The sequence below is a fragment of the Alosa pseudoharengus genome, unplaced genomic scaffold (genome assembly GCF_046254945.1).
Source record: "Alosa pseudoharengus isolate Yale_2024_CS ecotype anadromous, Long Island Sound unplaced genomic scaffold, YU_APseudo_1.1 YU_APseudo_1.1_scf_3, whole genome shotgun sequence".
Classification (NCBI taxonomy): domain Eukaryota; kingdom Metazoa; phylum Chordata; class Actinopteri; order Clupeiformes; family Clupeidae; genus Alosa; species Alosa pseudoharengus.
Genome location: NW_027468718.1, coordinates 10,292,966 through 10,315,463, shown reverse-complemented (window position 1 = coordinate 10,315,463; position 22,498 = coordinate 10,292,966). Strand labels below are relative to the sequence as shown.

General features: G+C 41.6%; 2 protein-coding genes across 3 annotated transcripts in view; both read left to right on the top strand.

Annotated features, from left to right (window-relative positions):
- Positions 1–5,457, top strand: part of smc1b (structural maintenance of chromosomes 1B) — a 28,676-nt gene extending 23,219 nt beyond the window's left edge. Inside the window, exons 23-25 of the mRNA XM_076263144.1 lie at positions 2,749–2,818; positions 3,953–4,063; positions 4,821–5,457. Coding sequence (XP_076119259.1) covers positions 2,749–2,818; positions 3,953–4,063; positions 4,821–4,916 — 277 coding nt within the window. The 3' untranslated portion in view covers positions 4,917–5,457. The remainder of the gene's footprint in view (positions 1–2,748; positions 2,819–3,952; positions 4,064–4,820) is intronic.
- A 904-nt stretch (positions 5,458–6,361) lies between these two features.
- The window catches only part of LOC143100173 (nuclear factor 7, brain-like), a 67,974-nt gene continuing 51,837 nt past the window's right edge, over positions 6,362–22,498 (top strand). Inside the window, exons 1-6 of one of the 2 annotated variants that reach the window (XM_076263143.1) lie at positions 6,362–7,011; positions 9,462–9,557; positions 9,671–9,901; positions 12,655–12,677; positions 12,765–12,883; positions 20,140–20,638. In XM_076263143.1, coding sequence (XP_076119258.1) covers positions 6,625–7,011; positions 9,462–9,557; positions 9,671–9,901; positions 12,655–12,677; positions 12,765–12,883; positions 20,140–20,638 — 1,355 coding nt within the window. In that variant the 5' untranslated portion in view covers positions 6,362–6,624. Of the gene's footprint in view, positions 7,012–9,461; positions 9,558–9,670; positions 9,902–12,654; positions 12,678–12,764; positions 12,884–20,139; positions 20,861–22,498 lie in introns of those variants that run through there. The other variant, XM_076263142.1, reaches the window with a different exon arrangement.

The window sequence follows — 22,498 nt, the reverse complement described above, 5'->3', positions numbered from 1 at the left end:
CATTACCTGTGTTACGCCACACCTGACAGTGGGTGAAGTACATGCATGCATTACCTGTGTTACGCCTTATCTCTCCTGTGTTATGCCACACCTTATCTCTCCTGTGTTACGCCTGATCTCTCCTGTGTTACTCCACACCTGATCTCTACTTCACACCTTATCTCTCCTGTGTTACGCCTGATCTCTCCTGTGTTACTCCACACCTGATCTCTACTCCACACCTTATCTCTCCTGTGTTACGCCACACCTTATCTCTCCTGTGTTACGCCACACCTGATCTCTACTCCACACCTTATCTCTCCTGTGTTACGCCACAACTGATCTCTCCTGTGTTACACCTAGGGATGCACGATATATCGGCGGCCGATATATTATTAGCCGATAAGTGAAAAAATGAAAATATTATTATCAGTCCGATAACAGAATTCTGGCCGATAATTTGCGCCGATATTTTTTAAAGTCCTAATTTAGGCCTACATCTGGCTACACTGAGCTACTTGAGCTTGGTTGGCTATACTTTTTCCTCAATATAATGTCAGCGGTGTGAATGTATTTCACCACTCTAACAAAATCTGTGGATATGCGTTCATTTGGGAATCTGTGCATCTCAAAATCCTCTCGTGAATGATCCACCATTTAACCTTTACAGAGCGGAGCTCAGCCCTATCTAGAGCCGTCTTGTGCTGGTGTGTTTGCACTTTACCGCGCTGGTCGGGGAAACAAATAAACAAACTAGTGGGACGAGTACATAAGTAGGCCTAGTTCTAAGATGTGTTTTAGTATTATATTTGCATTACTTTAGCTTGGGTTTTGTATTATTACCTAGAAATATGCTAACCATTCGTGCTTCAGTTCCAGACGGGTCATCATAATATTAAAACCTTCGGGGCTAACTCCTTTCAGCAGGTTGTGCGCAACAGAGTACGGACATAAGATACAGTCTGAGGCATAGCTGTCAACCCTCTCGTTTTTTCCGGGTTTCTCACGTATTTTAACTTTTTTCCCGCTGTCTTCCCGTTTTAATATTTTCCCGTAAATATCCCGTATTTTAACAATCTCATAACATTAGCTCTACCATCGGACTTGTCAGTCTCTGTACTGTTTTCCTGTTGCTACACCCTTGCCCTTCCAACGAAACAGATGTTTTCAAAGCATCGTTTTGCTTGCTTGAAAGCGACAGTGAGACTATTTAAGATGACGGCTTGGTTGTCGTGAGAACACTCAGTGGCACCTGCATAGTGTACGGCCGCACGCACTGTGTGTATCGGCCTACCAGACTCAGCTACGAGTAGAGAAATAATTCCCCGTTTGTATATTCACTCCAAGTTGGCCTACCATAACTTCCCAACTCTGCACTGTAGCCCATAAACTGCATGACAGGCTATTTATATTTTCTCTCTAAAATCTCTAAAATAACCAAATGCATTTGTTCAACTTTATGAAGAATTACGCACTAGGCTACTTGGAACGCACACATTTTGTTTGCGCAGGAGAGAGAATGACAGCGCACAGGGCCATCGATTAGGCTACAGAACTTTAGCCTTCCTAGGGTTGTATAAAGTTGACCAAATTAATATAGGCTGTTAGGCGTAAATAAAGTAGGCTACTTTGTTGTATTGTTTAGCTGACCAATGCATGAGCTTGCAATTATGAAACGGACTAATACTGCAACCCTTCCAACGTTGGGGGACGAATGTTGACATTTTCCCTTATTCTGCGTGAGAAACCCGGGAAATCTCCCTTATTTTCAAAGCTCTATGTTGACAGCTATGGTCTGAGGAGTTGGAGCTTTATTCAGTTACCCGCAGTTGAAACTAAACCTAAGTTTCCCTCACAAACTCTGATTTGGTCGCTATACTGTAGCTTATTCCAAGCTGAGCCGTTTATGAGCGTTTAGTCCTAAATGAAAACGATTAAAACTCTCTAGCCACTCACTCGAAATTCACTGACGTCAGGTTCACTTAAAGGAGCCACACATACTGTAGGGCTAGGCTACTGTTATGTTGTTGACTGCCGTACTATTGAGGACTATTATGAGTTCTGTCCATCATTTGGTGGTAGGTAAAATTACTGCAATAAAATTATGCTTATTAAATGCTTTCCCCAAATCACTTTTCACAATTTTTTTTCAAGAGTAATATTATCGGTTATCGTATCGGTATCGGCCACAACAAACCAATAAATATCGATTATCGTTATCGGCCCTAAAATTCCATATCGGTGCATCTCTAGTTACACCACACCTTATCTCTCCTGTGTTATGCCACACCTGATCTTTACGCCACACCTGATCTCTCCTGTGTTACACCACACCTTATCTCTCCTGTGTTACGCCACACCTGATCTCTACTCCACACCTTATCTCTCCTGTGTTACGCCACACCTGATCTCTACTCCACACCTGATCTCTACTCCACACCTTATCTCTCCTGTGTTACACCACACCTGATCTCTACTCCACACCTTATCTCTCCTGTGTTACTCCACACCTTATCTCTCCTGTGTTACGTCACACCTGATCTCTACTCCACACCTGATCTCTACTCCACACCTTATCTCTACTCCACACCTTATCTCTCCTGTGTTACTCCACACCTTATCTCTCCTGTGTTACGTCACACCTGATCTCTACTCCACACCTGATTTCTACACTACACCTGATCTCTACACTACACCTGATCTCTACTCCACACCTGATCTCTACACTACACCTGATCTCTACTCCACACCTTATCTCTCCTGTGCCAGTTTCCGGCCTGCTCCTTTCTTTGTGCTAGATGAAGTGGACGCCGCGCTAGACAACACCAACATCGGCAAGGCAAGGCCCATTCATTCATCCATCCATCCATTCATTCATCTATCCATCCATGCATTCATTCATTCATTCATTCATTCTCTAGTTTGTATTCACACAAAGCATGACTAGTGTTCACAGTGGAGACAACCCATTTTCTAAGCCTGGCTTCAACATTTTCCAGCCAAATAAAATCTTAACTAATTTCTTTTTTACCTTTATTCTTTGAAATAATGCAAAATAAGCCATTCCAGCCATCACATCCATGTTATGTATAATCGATCTGGATGAAGGTTAGGTACACCATGGCACCTATGAGTCACATGATAGCTTCTGAACCAATCATAGGGTAGAACAGTTGAAAGCGAATTGGCCATATTCTCTCTATCTATGGATGTGGTGTGAGCACAGAGTTTGGCCAACTTTGGCACGTTGGGTACAGTACCAACGTCAGATGACTCTACAGCTTAACCCTATGGGGCAAATATGCTATGTTGAAATAAATCTCTTATTTTCACCATTGTATAACAGGCATATAAATGTTATCATCACGGTTTGTCAATATACGTATAAAACGCCCTTACAGATATGTTGGTATCCAACATGGCGCCCATTTGATTCCCTAGTTGACCCAAAGATTGTTAAGGCGGAGCAAGATACTTCGTCGTAGTTCATGTCTATGGGCGCGAAATGGGGATCGAATCCTGTCTGCATAAAGAGGCGTGTCGATGACGTTTTGATGAGCGTACGTTGCGACCCTCCAACAGCAGCGGCATAAATAACCGGCGCACACCTGATATAAAGTCGATTTTCTCCAGACTGGAATGCTGAAAAATGCTAAAAATGTACCTGAAATGTTCACAAGGGTTTGATGATCATGAAAACGTGCCCGAAATTCACATTCTTAACTCTATAGAACTAAGACCTTAGCATATGTGGTAAAATTCTGAGCTATGCCCATAGACTTCAATGGAGCAGTCGCTGCCTCTGCTCTGCATAAAGGGGGATTTTGACCCCCCCCCCTCGTGCGATCCGGGTTCCCGGAAGTGGCTCCTGATGAAGTATCTTGCTCCGCCTTAACAATCTTTGGTTGACCGTATTCTCTCGATCTACGGCTGTGCTGTGACCTGTGTTACACTGCCCCCTGGTGGTCTGCAGGTGACAGGGTTCATAAGAGAGCAGTGTCAGGAGAACTTCCAGGTGATCGTCATCTCACTTAAGGAGGAGTTCTACTCCAGAGCAGACGTACTGCTGGGAGTCTACTCTGAGGTAACACACACACACACACACACATTTTTACATTCACATTTATTCACATTTATTAATTTAGCAGACACTTTTATCCCGAACAAATTACAGAAAGAGAATAACATTCAAGATACAGTGCAGAAGTAGTCTAGGAGCTGGGAATGGCTACTGTATATGTCAAAACTATTACTAGAGGATAAGAGTGCCGACTTTACACATTACAAATACACACACACACACATCCTCCTGAGAAGACATACTGCCAGCGGTGTCATACTGTACACACACACACACACACACACATAGACAAACACACACACAGACAAATACACACTCCTGAGAAGACATACTGCTAGGGGTGTCATACTGTACACAAACACACACACCCTCCTGAGAAGACATACTGCCAGTGGTGTCATACTGTACACACACACACAGACAAATACACACTCCTGAGAAGACATACTGCTAGGGGTGTCACTGTACACACACACAAACACACACACACATCTGAGAAGACATACTGCTAGGGGTTTCATACTGTGTACACACACACACAGACACACCCTCCTGAGAAGACATACTGTTAGGGGTGTCATACTGTACACACACACTCACACAGATGGGTGATTAAAGGATAACAAATTATTTAGGTGTAAACATATGCATGTGGTGTGAAGACATCATACCATTGTCTGAATCCCCAAACCACTAGCATGAAGAATTTAACATTTAACCCCTGAGGATGACTGAGATTGATGTCTGCTTATTCATACAGTCTGGTGAGACCATCTCCAGCCGAGTGCTCTCCGTAGACCTCACGTCCTACCCCCTCACTGAGGAGACCCCCTCACAGAGAGACACAGAGATGTAGACATGGTGGGAGAGAGATGGGAGAGTCAGGAGATATAGACATCGACACCGAGAGATGGGAGAGTCAGGAGATGTAGACATTGACGCAGAGAGATGGGAAAGTCTATATCAGGAGATGAGGGTATGGAGAGATTGATAGAGGGACCCAACGAGATGGAGAGTGCATCAGACAGAAATAAGGAGATGTTAGACGGAGATGAGAGAAACATTATAGGGGAGTTAGATCTTATGTTTAAAGGTTTGTTTGTGTTTTTTAAGATTTTTTGTCGATAGACGTGTGTCTGTTTGCACTGGAGTTTACCTAAACTGTTTTTATTCAAATTTAATTGCACTGTCTTAACAGACAGATTTGATAGATTTTTACAAATTTTAATTAGCAAGTCACATTTTAAACCCCACCCGCCCAAAATTGCACTTTCAGTTGTTTTGATGATGTTATTCACACATAGTAATGTTGCAGTGTTATCTATTTTATATGTTATCATAGTTTTTATGGTCAACTGTAAAAATCAGTTATCAATAAACTATTGTGGCTTTGTAAATTATTCTTAATCATTTATGTTGTCAACAGTATTCCTGTTCAGTGTCAAACACAAGTACCAAAGTCATTGTAGTGATATCAGTCATGTCATCACCTGTTCATGGCAGTACAGAAAACTCTCTAAATAGGGACAGTTAAACTCCTTTGTCATGATTGAAAGTATAAATGAATGCAGTCATTTTAAATGAAGATGTACAATGTGTTGAAACGGCAACTGAAGAAAGACATCAGCCAACTCAGCCTTAAAATCAGGTCTCCGCACAGCAATACACAGAGCATCATCTCAGCAGTCTGATCATGAGTTATGACACCAATTCTTTTTTTCAATTGATTATTTTGTCCAGTTAAGTGGTAATTTTTGTTGTTCAGGTAGTCAAATGAAGCATGAAATCCTGATCCTTGTGGTATTAATGGCCTTATGTCAATGACCTTCTCATTTCACCACTGAAATACAACTACTACAACTACTTTTAAGTGCTATACAGGCCCGGGGTGGGTTATCGGGAGAATTCCCGGTGGGCCGCTTCACTTTTGGGCCGGTCAAGGAAAAACATATTGACATTTGTCACGTTAGTCTATCTTCTCTTAAAGTAGTCTACTCATGTTCCGCAATCTATGCCTGACACCGCAGCCTCTGCATGGGTTGTAGCCTACCATGTGAGGGAGTTCTCCCCTCCCAAAAAGAGTTGGTTGGGTCCATAATGAGAGTCTGTGTGTAATCCACTGATCTGGGGTCAGTCTTTGTGTCTCTGTCAGGTTCAGTTCACACCCACAACTGGAATTTTGAACTGAACTCCAGTGGGGTGGCAGCAACGAACAAGGAACTGGTCTGGGAACTAAGATTGGCCAATCAGAATTGAGAATCTTTCTTTAGTCCCTCCTTTTCACTGGCTGCCACCAGAGCAGGAAGTGAAGTTGTGTGGCAGGTTGATTCTCTGTCCTAGAAACTCATGCGGGGAACAGAAAACTTTGAACCCTCTTCAACAATATTTGAACCACTGAGGAAAACGTTTTGAAGCTGGTGAGGTTGAAAGTCTTTTGGATTAAAGTGTAAAACAGACGGGTTTGAGTTTATAATTGACACGTCTGCTCTGACTGCTGAAAGTGAAAGTGAAGCTGGTGAACCAGACTGAGAACAACAAACAGGAGACTTTACTGCAGAGACAAAATGGCTTCTAAACTGGAGGAGGATCTCACCTGTCCTGTGTGCTGTGACATCTACAAGGATCCTGTCTTGGTGACCTGCTCTCACAGTGTGTGTAAAGCCTGTCTGCAGCAGTTCTGGGAGAGCAAAGGACACAGAGAATGTCCCTACTGCAGGAGGAAGTGCTCAAAACAAGACTATCCTCCTAACATGGCGTTAAGGAACCTGTGTGAGACCTTCTTACAGGAGAGAAGTCAGAAAGCTTCTGTGGTGCTCTGCAGTCTGCACAGTGAGAAACTCAAGCTCTTCTGTCTGGAGGATAAACAGCCTGTGTGTTTTGTGTGTCAGGCATCAAAGAAACATAAAAATCACACCTTCAGTCCCATAGATGAAGCAGCACAGGACCGTAAGGTAAGAATCTACTCTGGTAATACTGGTAGTGGGCTCTATAAACACACATCTTGATCTGTTCACCCATAAGTGAGACAGTCGTGGCAGAAGGTATTATAATGCCTTTAATGCACCAGTAGATGGCACTCTACACCCTGCTGTTACAACTGATGAGTGTTGCGCAACATCCAGAGCTGAGATACTCTGATTCTCTTCTTCACTCCCACTCTGTGTGTACAGCAGCAAACTCTCCTTAAACTTGCTCTAACAGAAAGTACAAGTTGATATCACCACTGTTTGCAAGTCCCTTGCAGTTATTATAGAGTATGAGATGGGGTGTAATTAGCCTACGCACTACAATTTTACACACTTTTCTTTATCCCTCCTGTTGTGTTCGTTTTATGTTTACTAGTTTTGTCTTCCTGGTCAAAAATGACAGCTGCATTATAACTTGTTATAAATCCATAGTAGCACACATATTATCATCTAATGTTGTGATAGACCTTTGCGTCAACTTGTGTTCTATTGGATATTCTTCCATTTGCTATTTATGGCCAGCAGGCCTCACTGACCTGAGCTCATGCAAGTCAGAAAGGGGAAGATTCTATTGGGGAAAGGTTCCAGTGGGGGCCGGCATAGAAGCAAAGAGGGGGAGTGAAGGTGTGTTTGTGTGTGTGTTTTAATGTACAGAAGCATACAGTCCATCTGATCATAAGTTTGTGCCTAGATTAAAGTTTATACACTGACCATTTTCTCACCCATTCATTTCTAATGGCCGGTCATTTTTGACCAGAAATACACATGGGTGTTCTAAAGTTAAATGAAACACTCAAATTGTTATAGAAATGATCAAAATATGTTGTGTGTGTTCAGATGCCCTGTGTTAACAAAGTCAAGGAGGCTCAAGGTAGTCAGAATAAGTTAACAATGTTTTTGAGAGAAAATAATTATAAATCTGTCACATTTGACCGCGAACACAACAGGAGGGTTAAATCATTGAAATATACATTTTCCCACATAGGCGTGCATACATAGACACTAGGTGGTGCTAAAGCACTAGGAAGTTTGCCCTTTATCAACGAAAATGCCCTTTTGAAACTTGTTTTTTTTTTTTTTTTTTTTTATTATTAATATTAAGATTTTACTGAGGTCGGTTTTGAAAAACCTCAGCCATTAAAAACGACTGAAACAATTCCCCGAAATGAGCCACCTTCTTGCGCACACGCAACCAGCCTATCTCTCTTCCTTTGTCACGTGAACTCGCGCGGTCGCGCGCAGGGCACGCCAGATGCGCAGCACCTAGCAGTTCACTAAGCGTCTTCAGATAGCAGGCATGGTCGCTGACAGGCTGCTTCTCCCGTGCCCCATCAGCCAGGTAACATACAGATCAAGCAAAATCTTACAGTTTGCCCTCTAAGCCCAACATGTAATAATTTTGTTGTGCAGTAAAATGTCTCATTCAGCACCAAACAAGCATTTTTGCCGACTGGTCACCTGATAAACTAGTTAGATGAAGCTAGATAAAGTTTTACGCTGTAGCCCAAATCAATGACAGATAACGTAACGACAACATACAAATAATTTCGGTAGATTTTGCAAATGTATGTGTTAAGAAGAACGTTTTCTGTTGTATATGTTTTGTTAGGCAACATGTATTAACACATTCATTTGACAGAAGAAACGGGAAGTTCCCCATTACCTGTGAAAAATGCCCATCTGCATTCATGTAATGACAACAGTCAGTAGCCCACTATAACTCCTTCTCGTACTGTTTGGTCTCTTTATTGTCTTACAGATCAAGTAAAATCGTACAGTTTGCCCTCTAAGCCCAACGTGTAATCATTTTGTTGTGCAGTAAAATGTCTCATACAGCATCAAACAACTAAGCATTTTTAGCCGACTGGTCACCTGATAAAGTTTTACGCTGTACCCAGGTCAATGACAGATAATGTGAGGACGACCACATAGGCTACAAATAATTTTGGTAGAGTTTGCAATTGCAAATCTATGTGTTAAGACGAACGTTTTCTGTTGTATAGGTTTTGTTAGGCAACATAAATTAACACATTTTGGTCTCTTTATTGTCTTAATTGTATATTGATTTACTAATTGCAGCACAAGTCAAATTTTATTATTTTTTTTTATAATTAAGTGTTCCACATGCGCTAAAAAGTGCCCCCCCCCCCCCCTTCTGAGCACCTGCCCCCCAAAATGTCTGTGCACGCCACTGTTTTCCCACATTAATTGTGCCTTATAACATCTCTTATATCCCTTAATGTGCAACACCCATATATACATTTTCTACATGTTGTGGTTGCCCCATGCCATCACCATATCAGTCCTGAATCTATGCACATATATATCTACATATTCCCTCACACACTCCCTACACATGCAGCAACTTGGTTCCATAGTGCCAGTGTTGTAAGTGTACTGCAGTGTAGACTGAACATTGTGCTCATTCATTCCAGGAGGAGCTCAAGATCAAACTGCAGCCCTTACAGAAGAAACTGGAGACCTTTGAAGAAGTCAAACTCATCTGTGACCAAACAGCAGCACATATTAAGGTGGGATATGGATTATTTAATAAAGCAATTATATTTCTAATGTCATCATGTAAAAGCAAATCATTTCAAGAGTGATGATTGGATCAATAATTTTAGATTTTTTGTTTATTTAGACTCAGGCTCAACACACAGAGCGGCAGATCAAGGAGGAGTTTGAGAAGCTTCACCAGTTTCTACGAGATGAAGAGGCAGCCAGGATAGCTGCACTGAGGGAGGAGGAGGAGCAGAAGAGTCAGATGATGAAGGAGAAGATTGAGAAGATGAGCAGAGAGATCACATCTCTTTCAGAAACAATCAGAGCCATAGAGGAGAAGATGGGAGCTGATGACATCACATTCCTGCAGGTAGGAACCATCCACCGTCTGTATAGTGAAATGTGTAAGTGACTGTTAGATTTGGTGTTGGGAGCATCATTGTCCAACACAGAAGCTCAACAGTTCAACATCAGACATTCACATTCATACCACATCATGGGTTGTGGAATCAGTTGGTGTTATTTTGGAGAGAGAAACACTAAGATGAGAGAGCAGCAGAAGGCTGAATGAATATGGATCTGATCACATGATCATTGATGACTTCAGAACGTCATTACAGTTTTTCACAATCGCTTAAACACTAAACTCCATTCTCTTAGCCAAATTCTCAGCTGCCTGAACACAGTTCTTGAAATGAAAATTTGGTATAAGGTAATCAGAAATAGTATAGAGCACAGATGTCATATGTTAAACACACCTACTCAAAAATGATCACACATTTCAAATGATGTGACACAACCAATATAAGCTAGTTCAGAATGTAAACAGCTTGCTGAACAGTGCAAGGAATATCAACAATGGTCAGAAACTATCAGTAAGGCCTTCACAGTACATTGTAGGCTTTAGACTGCAATGTTCTTCTCATTTACTGTACAGTGCCTGTCTTTTCCAGTATACAGTTTTTCCACAATTGCTAAAACACATTTTTGGAAACCTCCCACCCTTTTCTCAAAACTGTCAAGACAAACCCCCAGTAAATCTTCAGTCCACTGAATTCTGAAATCTTTTTGCTTTGTTTTGTTTTGTTTCATAGATGCAAAATGCATTCACTGTATTGTAAACAACGGCAATGTCTCCTGGAGCTATATGAGCCCTGAACACTGTGTTTTCCATTTTTTGATGCAGTGTCTAATGACTGCTCAGTAGTGTTTTATTTAGACTGCTTTGTGAGATGATACAAAGACAGTGTTTAGTTCTGAGCACAGGGACAACTGTTTTGAAGGGATTGTTCAGTTTTTGCAGAGGTTAGCAAATGTTTTGGGAATATAGTTTCTCTGTCTGATCTGAGGAGAAGGAGGAGGAGGATATCTTTGCAGTCAGTATCCTGTCAGCTGTCCAATGTTTAGTCAGCAACAAAACAATGAGGTGGTGATGGTCAGGGTACTTGGCCAATCAGATGTCAGAAGGTCGTGGTTGTACCGAGTTGTCCCTCTGCAGTGGGGTATACTATGAAGCTCGATTAGTGGGTTAGCGAGGTATGTTGTGCTCAAAGCCAGGGTATGCTGTGACACAAAAGTGGCTCTGTTTTAGCGTCGCTGTATCACCATGGTGTCTTATACTGCCAACCAAACCAGGTCGGAACAGGTTATGTGCTAAGTTATAGCTCAAATCGTGTAAAACTACTGCCTACTGACCAATCAGTTATCTTGAAACTAAGTTATCTCACGTGTAGGAGTGGGCGCTCCGCCTCTCCAAACATTTTGGATCTCACAGGCGCTTTAACAGTGCTGTGCGTGCAAATACACCACTATGGACGTGCATACCATACAACATCTGATGACAATCGATGAATTTGATGTTGTAGGCTAGACAGTAAAAATGACTGCAGTGTACCTAGATTACGCTATCGCTCATAAATGTGGAAGTAATCATTCTTGAATATAGGCAGTCTGTGCATCTCCACGTTTCACGATTGGCCAACATCATCCCAACACCAAGAATGCGCACAGATCTAAGCTGAAAGCTAGTTTGACAAATATATCACATAACTGCTATCGTGTTAACACTTTATAATAACTACACACAATTCATCATTTATTAAGCCTTTGTTACTTATTAGTTAATAGTTTGGTCATCATTAGTAATTTGTTGTTCATGCATAATTTATCATCAGTAAAGCATTTGTTCACACAGTTATAAGAGCCTATCCAAAAACTATGTTTGTAAGTACATGATTTATACTTAATAAATAATAAAATAACCACTTATAAGTGAAATCAGTTTCCCATTATAAACCAATTGCAAACTATTACAAAATGCTTTGTTCATCATTTGTAAAGCATTGCACCTATGTTAATTCTCATAAATAAAGTATTTGTACACACATGTGACAAGGCAAAGAATACTTGCTTTCTTGGCAGTTTATTACCAGCATTTACCGAGAGCAATACACACATCTTGGAATGAGTCAGCTTATATCCAGTGGCTATACTACACAACCTGGGTGGCATCCCGTAACATAAACCCTTTCATCCCGACAACACAACAGCCGGCTAGTTTACACACATACATTACAAGTCACTCACCGGTGATTAACGCATAACATTAGGGAGCTTAACCAGTATCTTAGCCGTACATTTCTCCCATAATGCACTGCATGAAGGTAAGCATAATAGTAACACATTTCCCTGTCAGCATGTCCGAGCCACGCTGGTTTGTTCATAGTAAATAAGCCTATATCTAAAATATGTTTATGAATTGTTAATACTTAAAATTATGCAATAATATTTTGTTGATGAAGTACTATTTCCATTATTTAACAGTTGTTACATACACATGCACTAATGATTAGTTAGGGTGAGGATACATATTTTATAAACGTGTGGGTGTATTGGTGGATTGGTAGCATTATAGACAATCTGTTGTCCTCCCTGGTTAATTTCCAAGTCTGTGTGCACTTTGGATAAAATCATCTGTTTAATAATCACTTTACTTGTTACTTTACAATCAAAAAATGAAAACCTTAAGCTTGACATGGAGGAGGGGGGCAGGATTGTACAATTTCCAAAATACCTAATTATAACAATAATGGCTGACATATTCTTTCTATTCTTATTTTCCAGAACTACAAGAGCACAGTGGAAAGGTGAGTGATCTGCCTCCTGTCTCTCTCTCTTCTCTGTGGTTCTGAACCCAAACCCACAGCAGCACTGACTCCTGAATGTTATTCCAGAGCCCAGTGCACACTGCAGGATCCAGAGAGGGTATCAGGAGCTCTGATCAACATGGCAAAGCACCTGGGCAACCTGAAGTTCAGAGTCTGGGAGAAGATGCAGGAGATTATTCAGTACAGTGAGTAGCCTGCTGTTTCCACATAACCAAACACACATAAGCAATGTTAGGAATGAGGAGAGGATAGACTGCTACTGGAGTAGATGGTACAGTTACATTTGTCCAGGGGTTATTCTTCACACCTTCGTAAAAATTGTATTTTCGTATCAAACAGTTAACACAAGCCATCACATTGATAAGCACACAATGTGTCAACTACACACTGATGGTATAAATAAAAACACATCTAGCTTTTGCTTTCTCTTTGCACAAGGTAGGCTATGTCAGATTGAGGTAATACTTTTGTCATAGTTCTGTAAACATACAGGGATCCAAACATCAAGTATTGGTGTTTATTTACACACATCAAGTCGAAACACAAAATAGTAATTTCACTGAGACAAAAAATAATCAGTCTACATCGTGTCGTCTCCCTGGGTCCGGCCACAACATTTTGCATCACATGCAATGTCCTGTAGTCCAAGGCTCCGGGAAAAATATATTCTGGAATGCCGTATCCAGGCCTGACATGATGCCTGGTCAATATCCCCACATGCCTCCTCCATTGCCTGTAAAAGGGCTGTGCGTTGAGGGGGATGACGGTCATAGACCTTCCAGCGGCAGGCAGAGAAGAACTCTTCAATTGGATTCAAGAAAGGATAGTATGGGGTAGGTTGAGTACAGTGAAGAGTGGGTGTTCTATAAACCAGTTGCGGACCAAAGCTGCCCTATGGAAACTAACATTGTCCCATATGATGACGTATCTGGTCTGCTCTGGTCTCTGAACATTAGTGAGCGTGTCATGTAAGGTGTCAGGAATGTGTGCAGTGTTATATGGGCCTAGGGTTGCGTGATGGTGAACAACACCATTTTGACTTATAGCTGCACGCATACGTAGTTATGTTACCACCACGTTGTCCTGGGACTTTTATTAGGCTAACAACCTCTGGCATTTTTGAGTAAAAGTTGGCAAACAGACTATTCTAGGGGTATTTTTTCTGCTGAATCCATTTTTGCTGTTTGCTAAGATGCTTTTATGTGACAATGATAAGTGCATTATTTGTCATTGTAGTCATGAAAATATCTGTTTTATCCTTATATTTCAAATGGACAAACAGAATATCTAAAATGTGAGAGTCATGTTTGGAGTCAGGGTTAGGTCTGAGGTGTGGGTGGGTGTTTGCAGGAACCCTGGGGCCCAGGGCAGCTCTGCAGGGCAAGACTAATTTTTGTTGATTTCTCTTCGGCTTTTAATTGTATACAACCTCATATTTTAGCAGATAGGCTTACAAAGATAGGCTTCACAACATTAATTTAGGGCTAATAGCATGGCTGGTTGACTTTTTAACTTTCAGATCTCAAAGGGTGAAAGTTAATAACGTTTTCTCTGATGCCCCATTATCTTCCACTGGATCACCCCAGGGTTGTGTCCTCTCTCCACTTCTGTTTGTTTTATATACTAATGAATGTCAATCTCACCATGAGGGCAGGCATGCGCTGAAATGTGCGGACGACTCTGTCATTGTCTCTTTACTTAAGGACAATGACATTGACCATGGGCCAGTGGTGAGTGATGTCAGCACATGGTGCAATGACTCCTTTTTAAACATAAATGTGACAAAGACAAAGGAAATGATAATTGATTTTAGGAAACAACGCCCCCCTCTTCCCCCTGCAGTCATAACTGGGCAGTGTTGAAAGGGTTGAGGAGTACAAATACTTAAGGATAAAAATGGACAGTGAATTAAATGTTGAGTCACAATGCGACACGGTATGTTCCAAAGCCCACCAGCGTATGCACTTTTTTAGGAAACTGAGGAACTTTAACATTGATCCTACTTTTATGAGGATGTTCTACACCTGTTTTATTGAGTCTGTTTTAACCTTTTCTTTTATTAGCTGGCCATTGTCTATGAAGAACAAAAACAGACTGGAGAGCATTGTTAAAGTATGTAGTAAGATTGCTGGCACTAATTTTACTGTTCAGCAAACAGTTATCGTGTGCACATCCCACATCTGGCAGGTGCAGGACAAAAGACAAACTTACTCAATTGAAAAAATATAATGTCTGCAACACTGCTTTTGACTCCCATATATTTAATGCACAACAGGCAACGTTTCGACCCTGCTGGGTCTTCTTCAGGCCTGAGTCAAAAGCAGTGTTGCGGACATTATATTTTTTCAATTGACTAATTTTACTGACCTCCACCATATCTTTGACACCAGAACGACCAGGAAAGCTTATTCGGTTGTTGCGGACCCCAGCCACCCCCTGTTTGGGGAGTTTAGACTCCTCCCCTCAGGGCGGAGGTATACAATGCCAAGATGTAGGACAACAAGGTTTAAGAATTAATTTGTCCCCACTGCCATTTCCCTGATTAACAAATAGTTTTTAAACTACTATTTATACTTATATTTAAGATAGCCTTGTTTATTTATTTGTCTCTGTATGTGTCTTAAATGTTACTTGTCTCTGTATGTGTCTTACATGTTTTGATGTGTATGTCTTGTAGGATGTCGTACGGCATATTTGTACTGCTGGCTGTTAAAACCAATTGCCCCTCGGGGACATTAAAGTTTCCTGGGCCTATGCTGGAGTCAATGTGAGGGTTAGGGTGGGGACAGTGGTGAGGGTGGGTGTCCGCATGCTGCCCAGGGCCTAGCAGAGCTCTACAGGGCAGCCCTGGGTCAGAATACAGCCTGGGCCTAGTCAGTGTTAGGCTTGGGGTGTGTTTGTGTCTGTCTGTGTGTGTCTGTGCACACGTGTGTGACTAGTGCTAGTATATCTGATAAAGGAGAGGTAGTGTGTGTGTGTGTGTGTGTTTCTGTGTGTGTGACCAGTGCTAATATATCTGATAACAGAGAGGTAGTGTGTGTGTATGTGTGTGTGTATGTGTGTATGTGTGTGTGTCAGAGTTTCCACTAGAAAAAAATGGTCCCGGTCAAAGTGACCGGCAGAGGTTTCATTTTCTGGACATTTTGATGATATGCCGGTCAAATATCCTATTATCGCTTCTTAATTAGTATAAGTATAAGTATATATACTCTTTTGATCCCGTGAGGGAAATTTGGTCTCTGCATTTATCACAATCTGTGAATTAGTGAAACACACTCAGCACACAGTGAACACACAGTGAGATGAAGCACACACTAATCCCGGCGCAGTGAGCTGCCTGCAACAACAGCGGAGCTCGGGGAGCAGTGAGGGGTTAGATGCCTTGCTCAAGGGGCACTTCAGCCGCGCCTACTGGTCAGGGTTCGAACCGGCAACCCTCCGGTTACAAGTCCGAAGTGCTAACCAGTAGGCCACGGCTGCCCAAGTCAGATCTAGTCAGTAGCCTATCTATGTTTTCATGGACAGCAAGAATCCGCTTCGTTCGTTGTTTTAAATGGGCTACGTTGTTTGTTGCTGCTACCTTTATCTCCAGTGGTTCAACTGTTTCACTTGCGCAGATATGCACACACAAGAATGAGCGCTCACACCACTACCCCCTAATATATCTGTTTATTTGATAGGCCTAACTATAAATTAAGAAATATATCCTATTCTGGGTAATGTTTAGTTTCTTTTTCGGTCCGCGGTTGATACCATTGATTGTGCCCGCAAGTTATCCGCGGACCAACTATCTCCTCGTCGAAGAGGCCCTCACCCTGCAGATCATAGACAGAGAATATGCTTTTGGTAGGCCTACAGAACACAGTTGCATGTCTAGTGTACCATGGGTGTACAGTCTACACGGAGAATGACAGTCTTGGTGCGGCCGCACCCCCCGCAACTCCACTTCCAACGTCACTGATTCCGACAGATGGGCCTACGCCCGACACTTCTGTTTTTTATCTGGTGGTGGAGCTGACCTGGCCAGGCTGAGACGTTACTAATTTATCATCATCCATCGCGTCTGACCTCTGAAAAAACTTTTAAGGCTAGTCTGCCTGGGCCTGGCCATGTTTGAACCATCTCACTCATTTGTTCGTTGTTTAACATGGACGTTTTAAGCGTGCGCTTCCTATTTGAAATGCAGCATAGGCTATGCGTGTTGTTTAATAACTTTCAAACGGTAGATCCTGTTCATTTAAAACATAGCCAGAGGACGTATTATTGCTTTAGTATAGGCCTACATTTTAGGCTTATTCTCAAATTCAGATTGTGTGGGATTGTTAATTGATGGGATTATTAGCCAATTTCAATTGAACAATTTGACCGGAGAGATTTAATTTTGTCGGACATTTCATTTTTTTCCTGCCAATGTCCGGCAATTGCCCAACCACGGAAACCCTGGTGTGTGTGTGTGTGTGTGTGTGTGTGTGACCAGTGCTAATATATCTAATGTAGTGTGTGTGTGTGTGTGTGTGTGTGTGTGTGTGTGTATGTGTGTGTGTGTGTGTGTGTGTGTGTGTGTGTGTGTGTCTGTGAGAGAGAGACCAGTGTTAGTATATCTGATCAGAGGGAGGTAGTGTGTGTGTGTGTGTGTGTGCAGGGGCGTAGCCAGGATTATTTTATAGGGGGGGCCAGCTGGGTCCAGACTTTTTATTGGGGTGGCACTTGGGAATCAAAACTACTATTTAAAAACTACTCAAAAAGTTTTGAAGATAGCCTATTTTAATAATGGTAATAAATTGTGTAAAGCCAACACTGATACACAGGTCAGTTTGTTGTCCACTCCAAATCATTTTCCATAAGCCAATGCTATAAAAAAGTACATTATGATAATGATATGATATGATTCAAATGATGTTAAAGAACAATAATAAATACTACAAATATTGAATTCAGATATTTAATCTTATACTGATGGCCAAACTATATTTCTTTCTGATATCCACTCTAAGTACTTGGCTGTAAGTAACATGGATCTGAATTAAGAAATTTACCCTTAGAACCCTAGACTGAAATAAACGCCATTTTTATGTAGTAATGAAAAATGCCCTTTCTGCGCTCCATATCTGTGACACGAACTGATCTGACCTGACCGAACCCGAGTTTGCGTGTTCTGTGTGTACACTCATGATGATTCTAAAACAACTTTTTACTGCATTGTCATGAACAAAGTGAAGGCAAAAAGGTGTTTGTTTGTCGAATAAATTGGGATGCAATGTGAGTCTCGAATTGGATGCCATGCAGGAATTTGCTGGGATCTCAAAACCGCATTATGAACATACTTTGCCATAGAGAAACACATGATAGCTGGATTATGAACATGCCTGGCCACTACAACACACAAAACGTGGGGTAAGTGGAGCTATATGAAGTTATTATTTTGATGTCATTTCGTCTGTTTTATAACCCAGAAGGATGTACTTGGTATCAAATGATAGCTCTGTATCTCCTCTTTCATCTGACATGCGTGGCATATCTATCCGATCACGGGTTCGTGAATAGGGCCTAATTCAAACGATAGTTGGTTTTTGTACATGATGTTATTTTGCAGTCACGTTGTCTGTTTTTATAGCCCAGAAGCATCGATATACTTGGTACCAATATATAGCCCTGTCTCTCCTCTTTCTTCTGATATGCTTGCCATATCTATGCGATCACGGGTTCGCGAGTAATTCAAACGAGAGTAGCCTAATGGGTGCGCAGGTATAATCAATTTGATTTAATTTCATGATTTTTTGTTTTGTTTTCATACTTGATCGCACAGGCAAGAGTTTAGTCTCGTTGGAAAGCCCCACTTCTGCTCTGTCACGCAATTAAAGTTTCATCTCGCTGCGATGAACAGTTCTGGGGCAATGTAACAAAGAACTCAGGCAAAGCAGCCTCTGCCTGACCAGCTATGGCAAGAACAACACGCAGTCAGCAAATTATGTTTTTTTATATAAAGTAGCCTAGCCTAGGCCCCATTAGCCTACTTTTATTGGAGCAATATGTGCCTAATATGCTTGCATTTCACCCGAATTTTATCGAAATATTTTTGTAACAGCGTTACCGCAGGCATCCGATTATTTCTGATCAGCCCCACACGTCAATGTCAGAGCCTACCTAAGGACAGCCCAACGCAGCTCACTTGGCTATGATTCGTGACACATTCTAACATCTTATTAGCATTAATGTTCCAACTCATCATCAACTCATGTTGTTACTGCATGAGGTTAAGTAGTAGTCAGTGTTTTTAACAGATGACTTGAATTGTCCCGCTGCTGCTGCTGCACTAGGCCTAGCCTATCACGATTTGATCACAACCGTGGGCTACACTAGAGTGCAGTAATTGGTTCAGTCCCTGCTTTGCAAAGTGTTGGCAAAGTGCCGTCGAAAACGGCAGCAATTATTTTTTTCTTTTTTACTTTTCACTGAACAGAGCTGGGGGGGCCAGCAGGGTGGCCAAGCTTTGACCAGTGGTGGCCGTGGCCCCCCCTGGCCACCACGTAGCTCCGCCCCTGTGTGTGTGTGAGAGAGAGAGGCCAGTGTTAGTATATCTGATCAGAGAGAGGTAGTGTGTGTGTGTGTGTGTGTGTGTGTGTGTGTGTGTGTGTGTGTGTGTGTGTGTGTCTGTGTGTGTGTGTGTGTGTGTGTGTGTGTGTGTGTGTTTGTGTGTTTGTTTTTGTGTTTGTGTGTGTGTGTGTGTGTGTGTGTGTGCTTGAGTTGTGTGTGTGTGTGTGTGAGAGAGAGAGAGAGACCAGTGTTAGTATATCTGATCAGAGAGAGGTAGTGTGTTTGTGTGTGTGTGTGTGTGTGTGTGAGACCAGTGTTAGTATCTGATCAGAGAGAGGTAGTGTGTGTGTGTGTGTGTGTGTTTCTGTGTGTGTGTATGTTTGTGCTGTGTGTGTTTGTGTGTGTGTATGTATGTGTGTGTGTGTGTGTGTGAGAGAGAGAGAGACCAGTGTTAGTATATCTGATCAGAGAGAGGTAGTGTGTGAGTGTGTGTGTGTGTGTGTGTGTGTGTGTGTGTGTGTGTGTGTGTGTGTGTGTGTGTGTGTGTGTGTGATCAGTGCTAATATATGTGATCAGAGAGTGGTAGTGTGTGTGTATGTTTGTGTTTGTGCTTGGGTGTCTGTGTGTGTGTGTCAGTGTGTGTGTGTGTGTGTGTGTGTGTGTGTGTGTGTGTAAGTAGTGTATGAGACGTCACTCCTCATCATTCCACTAACATCCCTCCTCTCTGTGATCAGAGTGTGTGTGTGATGTGTTCAGAGTGCTAGTGTGTGTGTGTGTGTGTGTGTGTGATTGAAGAGTGAGGTAGTGTGTGTGTGTGATTGAAGATTGTGGTAGTGTGTGTGTCATTCACATCCTCATCACACATCACTCAGTGTTCAGCTCATGTGTGTGTTCTTTCTCTCTGCAGCTCCTGTGACTCTGGATCCCAACACTGCAAACCCACGACTCCTCCTGTCTGAGGATCTGACCAGTGTGAGACGTGGTGATGAGGAGCAGCAGCTTCCTGATAACCCAGAGAGAGTTGATCACTATGCCAGTGTCCTGGGCTCTGAGGGCTTTAACTCAGGGACTCACTGTTGGGATGTGGAGGTTGGAGAGAACACAGGGTGGAGTGTGGGTGTGATGGCAGAGTCTCTCCAGAGGAAGGGAAACATATTCTCCAGGAGTGGACGGTGGCGTGTGGGGTATAATGGTGCTGCATATGGAGCAGCTGCTTCTCCTCACGCCTCCACTCTCCTCACAGTGCAGCAGAAACTCCAGAGGATCAGAGTGCAGCTGGACTGGGACAGAGGAGAGCTGTCATTCTCTGACCCTGATAATAACACACACCTACACACTCTCACACACACTTTCACTGAGAGAGTGTTTCCATACTTCTGTACTTCCAGAAATGTGCCTCTGAGGATGTTACCAGTGAAGGCCTCAGTAAGAGTAGAGCAGCACAGTTTATAGAAGATAAAATAGACAGTTTATAGGAGATAAAATGTCTTATGACAGCAAAAACATGTATTTTTGTATGTCAAAGAAATAATACGAATGTGGACATCAAAAGTTAAAGTTGTGCTAATGCTCACCTCCAACCTCACCTCATTTAACCTATCAGGTTCATCAGTACAATTTGGCAGTGTGTGGTAGTGCATGTGGCCGGAGAGTTGTGTTGTGAGGTAGTATGTGTGATCAGAGAGTGGTTGTGTGTGGTTGTGTGTGTGTGTGTGTGTGTGTGTGTGTGTGTGTGTGTGTGTGCATGTGTGGTAGTATGTACAATCCGATAATTGTGGTATTGGACCAAAATTTGTTTTGAATGTGTGACAACCAAATAAATCATTAACCATCCCTATTATGTGACTGTAATATCATTTCTAAATTATTATTATTTATTTATTTACACTATTTTCACTCATATGACCCCTCTGTCTTGCATCAAGTCATAGAATGTTAATTATTAAACTTGTTTGACATTTGAGAATACTACACTACTATTACACTATTTAGCACTATTGGCACACAGACTCCCCATGAACAGAATTAATCAACTTTACCACAAGCCTTTAGAAACGAGAGTGATTTCACACACTTTTGACATTTTCACTTAATATTCAATGCTACTGTATCCAACTGTGGAAATGTGAAGGTCAATATTTGTCACAGCACAACGATAAGATTCATTATAAATGTACATGATGCCTTTCAGAATATGGTCCAGCAACTGAAGCTAATTGCATGATAACAAACTCCTGGTGGCAGAATTTTATATCAGTAACAGTTTTCATGGAGAGCATTTGAATTTACACACTGAAATGTAACTTTAAATATACAACAAAAAAAAAACCTCTAAAACACAATGAATGTAAATTAAAATGAATGATTAAATTCAATTATTATATAAATGTGGAGGTCAGATCTGAATCTAAAATGTACTGCTATTATTGTGTTTGATGAGAGCTCTGAATTAAAGAATGTCATCTCATGTTCAATAACTGCTTAATGGTTTGTGTGTGTGTGTGTGTGATCATACAGTGATCTTGAATTAATATCAGGAATGTGAAGGCAGGTGTTCTGTGTTCTGTCAGTCAGTCCTGTCTCTATAGAACCTAAGCCTCACAAACAAACAAGCAAACATGAAATATCATATTGACATAATGATGTAGAACAGCAAACGGGATTCTTCAACACACACACACGGTTCGAATTACGGGGGTATTGGGGGGGTCCGACCCCCATAGATGAGACTTGGACCCTCCCAAAAGGGATGAAAATATAGTTTTTTAAATAATAGTACAAAAAAAGTAATGTTATCCAATATTGCACGTAATTAAATGTAGTATTACCATCACATACCAACAATTCAGGATATAATCTAATGAAATATGATTTTCAAACCCTCACCCCATTGGGCTGTTCCATTTCTCTGGTACGTTCAGACTGTGTTCGTTGCTATAATATAATACTGACGAATTAAAACAAATGCACAGTGTAGGCTGCAAAAGCCTGATATACGAATCGGTTAACAAGCGGTGGCCAACTGTCCATTTGTCTAATATTTCACTGCCTTTGTAACATAGCCAACCTTAGTAGCAAGATCGCTATGGTTTAACCGGAGGGAAATTCCACGGAAAATTGACTTTTTGTCACATCCATAACGCCAGTGAAATGCCTTGGCATTTGTATGATGTAAATGATAAAATAATTTTTTTGTGAATTTTTTCTCATTTACATTCTTCAGCCAAAAATAGCAAATCCTCAAATTTCATGTAATCATTCCCATT